Source organism: Cajanus cajan, chromosome 3 (genome assembly GCF_000230855.2).
Source record: "Cajanus cajan strain Asha chromosome 3, NIPB_CcT2T_4, whole genome shotgun sequence".
Classification (NCBI taxonomy): Eukaryota; Viridiplantae; Streptophyta; class Magnoliopsida; order Fabales; family Fabaceae; genus Cajanus; species Cajanus cajan.
In genome coordinates, this window is record NC_138519.1 from 33648486 (window position 1) to 33660303 (window position 11818).

General features: G+C 33.7%; 1 protein-coding gene across 3 annotated transcripts; it reads right to left on the reverse strand.

Moving 5' to 3' along the window:
- Positions 1-160: 160 nt before the first annotated feature.
- LOC109797547 (ribose-phosphate pyrophosphokinase 1) lies at positions 161-10945 on the reverse strand. Of its 3 annotated transcripts, XM_020357614.3 has the most exons (9): positions 10784-10945; positions 10486-10683; positions 9248-9496; positions 8165-8308; positions 7102-7269; positions 5607-5676; positions 3852-3933; positions 922-1081; positions 161-530 (listed from the first exon to the last, which is right to left on the reverse strand). In XM_020357614.3, exons 1-9 carry the CDS (start codon positions 10901-10903, stop codon positions 492-494), a joined length of 1230 nt encoding a protein of 409 aa, XP_020213203.1. In that variant the 5' UTR covers positions 10904-10945; the 3' UTR covers positions 161-491. The 3 variants fall into 3 exon arrangements, with proteins under 3 accessions (XP_020213203.1, XP_020213211.1, XP_082926967.1); XM_020357622.3 differs by lacking the exon at positions 161-530 and having other exon boundaries at positions 746-1081; XM_083070841.1 differs by lacking the exons at positions 161-530; positions 922-1081 and adding an exon at positions 1747-1953.
- Positions 10946-11818: the final 873 nt, after the last annotated feature.

Consider the following 11818-nt stretch of genomic DNA (forward strand, 5'->3'; position numbering starts at 1 on the left):
GACCCCACTCAGTTCCCAGAAACAACTCTTCATTCCAAAGGCCTGTCCATTTAAAGAGAGAAACGAAGAAACACGGAGGTTCACACAGAAGTTTATCCTTTGCATCATCATAATCTATAAGAGTTTACTTTAGTTTGTTTAAAGAGCATAAGATTAAAAGTGGGCATAATTAAATATACATGGTTGAGTTGGCTTAATGTTGAATTGAATACACAAGGAAAAGGAATTAAATGTCTGAGAATAACTTAGGCACACATTTCAATACCATTAATGTTCACCATTTTGACAGAAAAATATGCACTCAAGGCCACGCGACTTCTACTGGATTTCTAATACCTATAATGTATTTTGTACGTACAAAAATCTGCTGAAACAGTTCTCTATATGGTATCCTTAAACAATAGCTTTCACTATAAGGTAAACTCTACAATTCTGCCGCTTGTTACCGCAGTGTCACAAGCTGGAACGAGCATACCAATGATACAAATTGTTCAATCAATGCCCAAACTTGAATAAGGCTCAATTCCACCCTGAGAAAGAAGATAAAAGAAGAAAAGAGAAAAAGTTTGCAAGATAAATCTATTTTTCTCACCACTCCCATAGAAAACGAGGAAAAAAAAATCTAGCTTAACTGAAATTTTGTTTAAGAGCAAAGGCCAACATTCTACTCTATGTATAGAAATCAATTTAACCACCAGATATGCGATTATCAATACAAGCTAGTGATGAGAACGGGAAAGGAAAATTATTTACAACATCAAATTTATTTATTTATTTATTTTATATTATTTTATTTTTTAAAAATAGATGCATGTGTACGGAAGCATGCATGTGTATGAGTATTTGAGGGTGGTCTCGTTTTCTCTATCAATGAATGAGAAATAACAAACTAAATTATTTTTACAGAAATATGCTACTCACTGAGCAATCATCATGAACACGCCATACAGTCTCGCCCAGAAGGTTTGCCACTGATAGGACAGTTAATTGGGGAAAATAGTTCTGTTCTGCCACTGGAATCGTATTAGTTATGATAACTTCTTGGAACAAACCACTTGACAACCTCTCAATAGCAGGAGGACTGCAAAGTCAAGAACAATTGCTCAAGTCATGAGTAAAATGGCTCTGCATTAGAAGACATAATTTGTACATTTCTACTATTCGCCATAATTCCAATACATACTTTAATATATCCATCAATGTCACAGGAAAAGAAGAGAACAAACATTGAAAATCTTTTCTATCTTTATAAATGCAAAATCCTTATGGTGGGAGGGAGTTACGGAGGCCAGAAAAGAAAAGATGAGGCTCCCACACCATTACAAAAATAAGAAGCAAAAAAACTTCTACAGTTTTCAAATCTCCCCGCACTCTCCTTTTGCTAAAGGAAGAAAAGTTGTGCAAAGTGTCAAAACACGGCTCCCAGATAATAATATCACAAAAAGGAGAAAAAAGTAGGTGTTTTGGGGTTCATGTGGGAGCAGGGAAAGAAATGGGGCTGAAATCAAGTAGACAAAACAGGCATCATCATCCCAAATATACCAATTATCATTAAAGCAGAACAATGTAAAGCATAAACCTCTTCCCTACTTATTATTACTGACTGAATAGCTGTGAAGCTCGGTTACTTAGTATAGGTACAATATGACATGGATGGTTACGGGGCAACTTTCTGAAATATAGGATACTATATCTTCCGGATATGTTAACAAAATTTTGTGGAAAAAATTATATACATGCAGAATATTGGTAAAGAAAGAAACACTGATCATTTCTTATTAATTCATAACTATGATGATCACAATTTACAAAAAGACTATTGTTATCATAAAAATAAAAAAATAAAAAAAAAGTGAAGTTTCTGCCCATTTCGTAACCAGTCTTGGTTTATCTATATCAATAGACGCATCTTTGTCAGAACTCAAATCAAGTTTGGCTACCATGACCCGTATCCTACAAACAAACAAAAAGAGAAAAATGGATACTTATCAGATACAGGAGAACCAGTGTCCAACATGGGTACTTTTCCATTGTTAGAGTCTTAGCTAAATAACCCATTATCAATCACTAATAACTAATCCAACTGGCAGGCTCCAATTGCAACTATGCTGCTGCAGCTGACCAATGTAAAAATTAAGATTGATGCAAGGAGTGCTATGGAAATTGAAAGTACTTTAGTACCAACTTTGACACGATGAACAGTTACATATCAAGAGAAAGTAACATTTGTTGGCCAAATAAAGTGAGACAACCAACTTCAAACCCATTCCTTAATTCTCTAGGGAGTTGGGATTTAGAGGGATAGGGAAGGGGAAGGTAAAATTTTGACTTCTAAAATTCCAATATTCCTTGAATAGTATACTGCCAGCAAAATAAATATCCATCAATTAGAGTGAGTTGAATTAGCTGCAGCTGTCATTGAATCCATTCTAAAGAATATCATATTGCTCAAGTGCTCTTAGCTTGATGCCTGAGAGAAATTCAGAACGGAGAAAAATATAATAATTATTGTGCTATCAAGTTTCCAAGTCCAAGAACCAGAACACATTGTTTAGGCTTACAATAGGACTCCCAAATAACCAAATGATCACTTCGCATCCCAAACCAGTGCCACCCATAATCTTTTCAATCATATTGGTTGGAGATCACACATAGATAACTTCACGCTTGAAATGTCTAGTCCTCAGCGTCAAACAGGTGTGTTGGAGGTCTTACTTTGACTAATGAGATAATCATAATAACATATATAAGTGAAGAACAATCCTCACTTTACAAACCAATTTTGTAAAGGTGAATTAGGCTCAAACTCATTTTCTTAAAATGGTATCAGAATCTATCCCAGTGATTATTGTTAGATTTATTGTGTCACCTACTATCGGGCCACTATCGAACCATACTCAAGTGTCTAGTCCTAGTGATTATTGTTAAGGGAGGTGCATTGTAGATCTTTGATCTCTCACATAGACAACTTCAAGCTCAAAATATCCAATCCTCAGCATGAAAGAGGTGTGTTAGATATCTCACATCAATTAGTGAGATTGCCATAATAATGCATGGAGAGCAATCCTCACCTTTCAAGTTGGTTTTGTAAGGTTAATTTAGGCTCAAACCTTTCTTAAGAAATAAAAAGAAAAATCATAAGTTTTTTACGATAAGCTTTTATGAACCATGTGGTAAAGAAAGTTGGTATGAACCATATGATAAAAATGATAAATAGGTGACAAAGAAAAATCTTAGTTTTTATGAAGTACATGATAAAGGTTCACTATATTTTCACTATATAAGGACTCATGTGGTTCACTATATTTTCACTATATAAGGACTCATGTGGTTCACTATATTTTTTATATTTTCCTCTTGCGAAGGGGTGTATTGGAGATCTCATATCAACTACTCTGCTTGCCATAATAATGTATGGAGAGCAATCCTCACCTCACTATATTTTCTATGTTCACTATATTTTCATCAACTAGTGAATCACATGTCACATGAGTCCAAGAGAGTCAAATATAAAGAAAAATCATAAGGCTGAATGAGCAGCACAACCTCCTTAAGAGAAGAAATAATTTTTTCTTCACTCGTTCAATCTTTTTACGATAAACACCCGGTATCTATCAGTGCACAAGTATCTTTTGCACAAAGATGTTGAAAACAGCTTGTGCTGACTGATTCCCCCTCTCCCCCTTTTATGTCAAAATAATGAACAAAGAACTCAATCAAAACCTCAAGGAGGACAATCATATGATAATTGGTCCTAGTTGCAAATTCACCACAAAATGTCACCATAAAAGTGTTTGGTGAAAGCCATAACTTGAAATAAGTGATTTATAATTATATTGCAGCCATTATACCTGAAAACAGCATGTGTAGAGCATGCATAGACTTCTCTTGCCCCTTCTTGATGCAAAAGAGCTGCACCTTTGGCAATAGTCCCTATAAGACAGTAAAATTTTGTTGAGGATAATTGATAAGACTTAGCCAGTCATAGATGCTGAAGTAAGACAAAGAATTCACATAAGCAAGACTCTTAACAGTGTAAGCTATCCCTTGTGGCACAAAATTTTAGTTAAAACAATTACAATCATACAATGAAGGAATAGACTGGTTAGGTATACTGCAAGGAAAACTCTATTTCAAGTTTAAGGTGTTAGGTACAGAACCATTAAATGGTTTTTCATCTCTAAGATGCCCGCTCAAGCAAAAGCTAATTGCACTCTACTTTAAGCACAGGCCAAGAATAATTGTGTTATAATCTAATTAAATGTGAAGATATGAGCAAAGATCAAAATGTTGACCACTTGGTCAATAGATGGATAGTTGCCATGTCAAGGAATGATAAATAAAAAAAGAATGACACAGCAGCAAATACAACTGAATTTGGACTCCCATTTTAACTCCAACCATGATAATGTCATTTTAGAATAGAGGTAGCACAGGTTCAACATTCCTGAGAAGGAATTCACTGTTGTGTTTATCCCTCCAAAATTGACAATATTAAGTTAGAATGTAAAAATTCAAGCACTAGATGATTTCAATTACCTCCACGGTTCTCTGCAACCATTTGTTTTTACTGAAAATAACTTCTACCAAGACAAAATAGGAAAGTACAAATAAGGGTACAAACAATAAGACCTTTCATCCTTCAAAATAGCATAAGGAACTTATCTTGAGTACAGAAACTGCACAGGTCCATAACAAATCAGAATGACAACTCTATTCAAGTTTTTCATTAATTCCCAAGCAAGTCATAAATTCAAGTATTGCTCACATGCACCAATGTCTAAACACAAAGCAACATCAATAGATACCAATATATCTATTTTAGAAAATGTCCTCCAACAAGACAACAAGCAAGGCAAGTAATTAGCAGAGAATAAGGACTTATTTGACTTGAATTTGCAAAAAAAATAAATAAATAAATAAAAATCAAATTGTATGTGCCCTTTTGTTACAAGTCAGTTTTACAGAAAAGGGCTCAAAAACAGTTCCCAGTTCATCAGGCTAAACATATAGTATCGCCATTCCTTTTATCTATCATTTTGGGGCAGGGGAAGTTGATATATGTCTATCCTTCAAAAAATTCAAGAAAGCATTAATTACTAACTTATCAACAATACCCTTGTCTTCACCTAATTCTTAAATGAGAGAGAAAGAATAGTAGCGGGAATGTCGAAGTTTAATTAATAATGAGATAAATAATATATTAAGAAGTTGAAAATAATTTTAATATAAACAAGTACTACAACTTTAAAAGACCAATAAAAGGAACAAAGTAAATAGGAAGTGTAAGTGTATTCACGTAAAGCACATATCTTGATTTGAAGTGATTGAAACTCAAGACAAAATGACAAATAGAGATTATTGTTGTTAATCATAATGATACAGTTTCTCTACAGCATGAATTATGACTTCGGGTTACATACCAATATACCATTTACCAAGAAAAAAAAATTACTCCATTTTTTCGGAAAGAATGTAATGAGAGGAAGGGAGGGAGGGAGGAAAAGCAATTGCACTAGTCTTGAGGGACTAGTCAAAGTGATTATAGGGTCAGAGACAAACTATCATTATTGCACTAGAACATCAGGAGTTTGAAACAAACTTACCAGCAGTATCAATCATGTCATCTACCATAACTGCTACCTTTCCCCTTACATCACCTATCAAATTCATCACCTGCACGATGAGATTCACCAAATCACAAAGCCAAAAAGGTGCTTATAATTTATCGTCAATTTTAAGGGAACAACATTGGTTGGTGGTCACCCCTCACAGGTCTTGGGTATTATTTTATAACACAAACAGCCCTGGTTACTGTTATGGATCTTACAGCAGAACCATTATGATGATCAGACTGGATTGAACTGTCCCATACTGCTCAAGTCAGGACAAACCAGTGAACCATACTTGATTTGGTTATTCAAAACCAACTGCCTAAAAATAGGGGTGTCCGGGTGTGTATAAAACTTCCAAGCAGAGGTTACCAGAACACAAACGCACAAGAGATGCAGGGTAAGTGGCTGCAACTTCCAAGATACCTTATTTCTCTAGCAAACACACATTGGGGGGCATATCTAGTGAAAGCATGAGGAGTTAATCTTGGTCATACAAACATACAGATATGGTTCAGATTATTCTAGCTAAATCTAATCTTAACCATCCATTTTAAATGTGTGGCTAAGATTTACTCCTCTCACACTCTCAACTGATACACATCATCAGTATATACATACAAACATACACACGCACATATGGACAAATTGCTAATTAACTGTATCTTTGAACTGTTAGCAAATAGCCCGTGGTTTCAAATTTGGAAATTAACCCACATAACTGTTGTGGTTTTACTTCGAGCAGTTAAGTAACTGAAAGTCTTCAACATATGGAAAATACCCCCTATGCATTCAATTTTTTGCAATTAACCACACAAACTATTTGAAACTACAGGGAGTAACTTTCCAGGTATTGAATATCTAATAGGGTAATTGTCAGAATTGAAAAGAAACGGTCAAAATGACCAGAATTGAAAAGATAGGAGGTTGGGGTAGTATGTGCAGAGTACAAGATTCGAACCATGTTGCTGTCATTGTAATTCCGACATAAAAAACTGGTCAAAATGGAAGTGGACAATTTGCAATTTAACCTATATTTGTTATAAATCTACTATATTTTTCAAACATTATTTCAAAATTTCAAAATAATCAATTATTTATTATATTCTCTGATTATAAATGTGGATATAGTATTAGAAAATAGTTCACTACCACCAACTTTTAGCTAGGTTATATTAAATTAATTAATATTCAACCAGTACTTCTCTTGTGCAAAAATTAATAAATTCTCTACTTAAACTTTTTAACCAAATACATGAGAATGATTTAGTTACATCTAAATTGCATTATTGCTAAATCTATTCATGTGATTCGAGTATTCGACAAAGAATGACAACATATCGTGAAATTTTTCTATAAAATTCATGGAGAAATTGAAAATGCTTCGGGGTGGAAATGAAGGAATGTCAACACTACTTGGATTGAATCAGCTAGAATTTGAAGCATTTTGTAGTTAAGAATAAAAACTCAAACTTACAAAGAATCATACCTCAGCAACATTATGCCCATGGCGCCTTTTATCAACAATAGCTAAAGGAGCATCGGATAATTTTTTTGCAAAAGCTCGTGCTCTAGCAACACCACCAACATCTGGCGAGACAACTACCAAATCGTCGGAACAAATAGTCTTGCTGGCAAGGTAATCAAGAATAACAGGCTGGCAGTGGCACAAAAGAATATATGATTAACCAATGAACCAAAATTCATTGACAGTTTCAAGATAAAAACTTATTGTTCGTCTAAGTAATAAAGTTCAATACAATGTGAATATATCATTAGGAGATCTCAACTATTTTTATAGAAAATGACGGGCACCAATTCGAATACTATATTATGTATATTTTCCAAAAATAGTCCTACACATGACATGAGTACTGGAAATCCTCCAAGAACATCAATTTGCTAACCCCAGTTATTAACAAATTCACGTCTCAAGAACCATCCAAGCTTAGACTTCAACATGCATCTTGCAGTTAGACATTCTATTTTCTTAAAAACTGAACAGCAGCACAGGCTAGATACTTTTCATTTTTGCCACTAATCACAATCACCATTACATTTAGGCATTAGCATTAAGACCAACATTTGTTTAATCTAACCTGCCCCGAGTGCATCATTTGACATAATAAAATTGCATGAAAGGGTCTCCATACCAAAAATTATGTAGCATGACATCATATAACCAAGCAGAAAGATACTAAACAGGTAGCTCAAAGGCTTATTAAAAAAAAAAAAAAAATAAGGTAATGCAAATTGTTAGAGTCCATGTGTGACTGAAAAAAAATAGGTTACAATACATCTGAACAAAACTAAATATAAAGCTTCTTTACAACATAAATATAAAATATTGATGTACATATAATTGTAAACAGTAAAACTGGCCCGTCCCCACAAGATTGTCATTTCAATTCAGAATTGAGATGCATCAATACAATAAATTAACATTATTGAACTGACTATCAATTACAAATAAGCAGCATATCCAAGGCATGTTTGTTTGAGTTTAATAGATGAAATGTTGTTTATATGCTAATTATATAATAATCTATTACCTGTCCATACACATGATCAACTGGAATATCAAAATAGCCCATTGACTGCCCAGAATGGAGGTCACAAGCAAGTACACGATTTGCACCTGCTTCTGTAATTAAATTTGCTACAAGTTTGGCAGCAATGGATTCACGCCCTTGAGTCTGAAACAGTAGATGTAAACCATGTTTAAACTAAGCTGAATTTGGATGTTGGATATTTTCAATTAATCATGAAACTCAGTTGTGAAATAACTTTTCTATAGCACTATACAAATATGCCAGGTAACATATTTAGAGCTAACAATTTTATAAATTCAGCTGTTGTACTTTTACAGTTCCAAAAAGGCTGTGATTGTTCAAATGACGTATATATCATCATTACAACAAAACTACAATGAACAGGTACACCAAAATGACTAGTATATTCATATTATAAGCATGTATGATACAGATACTCATGATATTGCTCGAAATGTATTTTTGTAAATTTTTCATCTTTTTCTTAAAGAGACAATTGCTGGTTTATATTTTTCATATTTTCTCATCAACTCTCAAAGGAAAGTGTTAGATATGAAGTCATTCATTAGCCTTTGTATATGTCTAGTTCAGCTTATTTTAAGGAAATAATTACTTATTTTTTCCAAGTTCCTGAAAGTTCTTTTAAAAACTAAGCAATTATTTTCCCCATATTGATAAACTATACCAAAAATGCATTTCATCTAACACTTGAGCTTTCAGTTTATTACCAATCAAGATAAAGAAACTAATGCAAAGGGAGGAAGTAGTCATTGTTAATTTGGTATTAAAAATGTTACAAACAATTAAGAAAATGGGCCATATTTAAAGGTTAAGCAGATTCAGACATGAATCTTACGTAATACATCTGGTTTTTACATTGTTATTCAATCATACATGTACTGTATCCTATGTTTTCAGAAAACAGACATTCTGGTTTATGGATAACTGTATCAGAATTTGTGTAACTTAGTAACAAAAACACAATTGAAAACAAAATCCTGGGGAAGAATATGGGGGATGAGAAGGACAAAATATCATTACAAACTATAAATATATTATGCATATGAAGGCTGACAAACAGACCTTTCTATCAGCTCTGGCATATCCAAAATACGGAATGACAGCAGTAATATTTTTGGCTGAAGCCCTCCTGCAGGCATCAATCATTATGAGAAGCTCCATAAGATTCTCATTCGCAGGAGGGCATGTGGGCTGCACAAGAAACACATCACAGCCCCTGACACTCTCTTGCAACTGAACATATATCTCACCATCAGCAAAACGCTTTATCTTAATTTTTCCTAGCTCCAGGCCCAGGTAGCACGCAATTTCCTACTTGCATACATACAAATCAAACATTTCAGTAAATAATTAAAGACTATCTGTGTGTAACATAAGACTTCAAATATTAATAAACAACAAAATTACATTCAAGGAATGGTATACCCATACCCATTCATTACTGACCTAAACAAATATTTTCATTTTAGATAAAATAAAAAAATAGAAAACAAAAGGAAATGGAAAAGAGTAGAGTGGTGTTTGGTTTAACTTCCATTTTCCTTTTTAGTTGACATGTATACACTGTCATATTAGATATAACTTTTAAATTAATTATTACAGAAGTCGGCAATTTCCAATATAAGAAAATCTATTATGACAATGTACATGATTTTTACATTGTCAAGTGTCAACCAATAAAAACTCATCATGTAGGATAAGTTTGGTGACTTTACCATAATTATAAATCATAATTAACATGATTTCTGATTAATTAACAAAGTAAAAGTTCTTATACTGTCAACACATAGAAATTAAACTCTTTTCTAATTAAATTCATAAGTTTTGTATGTATAAATTTTTCATTTCGTACTTATGGAGGAAAAAACAAAAGGATAAAATGAATCGAGCTTCTGGCATAAGCTAAAATCAACTAATGCACCTAATTTTCTAGAAGTTCTTTCCATTTAACATCCACCAAACCTAAGAGTTTGATTGAATACAAGCTAGAAGCACTTTTGAGAGGTTCTCCACCGAAAATAAGAGTATTTTCCAGTAGAAAAGCTTTCAAAAGCGATTCTAAACTCGCATACAAAGACTCTAGGCTGCACAAGTTACTTTTGGCTTACGAAAAAGCTCAACGCATCCTACCACCTTATTTTCTCCTCCAACAAGCGTTAAAACATACATTTATCCAAACATGACCTTATTCTATTACTACACACTCCACATATCCAAACATAACCTACCATAAAAATTGAACTCTAACTTTCCTATTCCAAATTTTCCAACAGCAAAACGAATCGTTTGAGAAGCGTGACCTGAGCGAGCGCCGGATTAGCGGTGCCGGAAAATATCCGAAGGCGAGTGTCGTTCCGGTTAACCAAATCCTGAATACGCGCGTTTGGCGCCACGACGAAGCTCGGAATAGCGCTTCCGCTTCCGCTTCCGGTGACGACAAACTCGCTCGCACTTGGCCTCCCATTCTCCAGCTTCACTGCGTCCACGGCCCTGCAACGCTGAAAGCGGATTCTCGGCGCCGTTAGAAACGCGCTTCGGAGCGAGCGAATAAATAGAGGAAATTGAGAGGAAACGAAAGGAGGAGGAGGAGCGACTTACGACGCCGTTTCGGAGGGAGATGCGAGGCGAAGGAGCGAAGCGAGGAGTGGTGATCTGAGAGAAGGAAGGGGAAGAAGCGGGAGGGGAGTGAAGCAGAGTGGACATGGCGTTTGGAAACATTTGGACTCGATGTTCGTTTCTGATTGGGTGTGTATGTATTTAGGAAGCTCGATTCTTACATTTTTTGTCTATAATTATAGTTTCACTTATTTTTTTTTTTATAACATTTACTTTCTTTTTTATTTATGTAGTTTAAAATGTCAATATTTTAGTTTTTACATATTTTTTTATTTTAATATTTATCGTTTATTTATTGTTAACATGGCTTATGATGTGATAAAGTAATAAGTCCCACTTTGATGTGACATTTATTTATTTAAATATATTTTTGTTTTATATAGTTTTTTTTTTTTAGACAGCATGGTTTTATTTAAATTGTTTTTAAGTTTTTATAGTTTAAAATATTCAATTTTAGTCTTATGTATATCTTCTTCTTTTTTATCATTTACTTTTCTTAAACATTTTTTTTATAGTGATGATCAAGTAAAGATTACTTTGAAATGTCATTTTAAATGTGTATTTTTTTTATTTATTGAAGTTACCTTATCTTGGATTTCATCTTCCAACTACAATGGCTTTAGGCGTGGTTTTAAATTGGAGATCGTGATGACCATTATTAAGCTTTGGTTGTTTCTTTTTTATGCAAGAGGCATTGTTGGAGTCGAAGGTGTCGATAACTTAAGACTATAAATGTTTAGATTGTGATTAACATGAACATGAGTCATTGTAATTTTGCAATTAGTGAAATACCCTTACTAGTCATTTGATCAATTGTAGTTGCATTTTAGATATGGTTTGTTGATGAAAAATATCTTTCATTCTAAACATGCCTCATACATGTCATTTGTGTAGTTATAGTCAATGGTTTCGATCATAATTGTTTATAAGACATGCAAGAGATAGTTTATGTGGAGAAAAGACATGCACTAGAAAAGGGGTTGAATAGTGTGTATCAAAAACTCACACATTTGTGTA

Coding starts and splice junctions, on each gene's coding strand:
- LOC109797547 (XM_020357614.3), bottom strand. CDS start 10,903: ATGTTTCCAAACGCCATGTCCACTCTGCTTCACTCCCCTCCCGCTTCT. Junction 9,497..10,485: donor CTAATCCGGCGCTCGCTCAG/GTCACGCTTCTC, acceptor GTATGCAAGTAG/GAAATTGCGTGCTACCTGGG. Junction 7,270..8,164: donor TTGATCATGTGTATGGACAG/GTAATAGATTAT, acceptor TGCCACTGCCAG/CCTGTTATTCTTGATTACCT.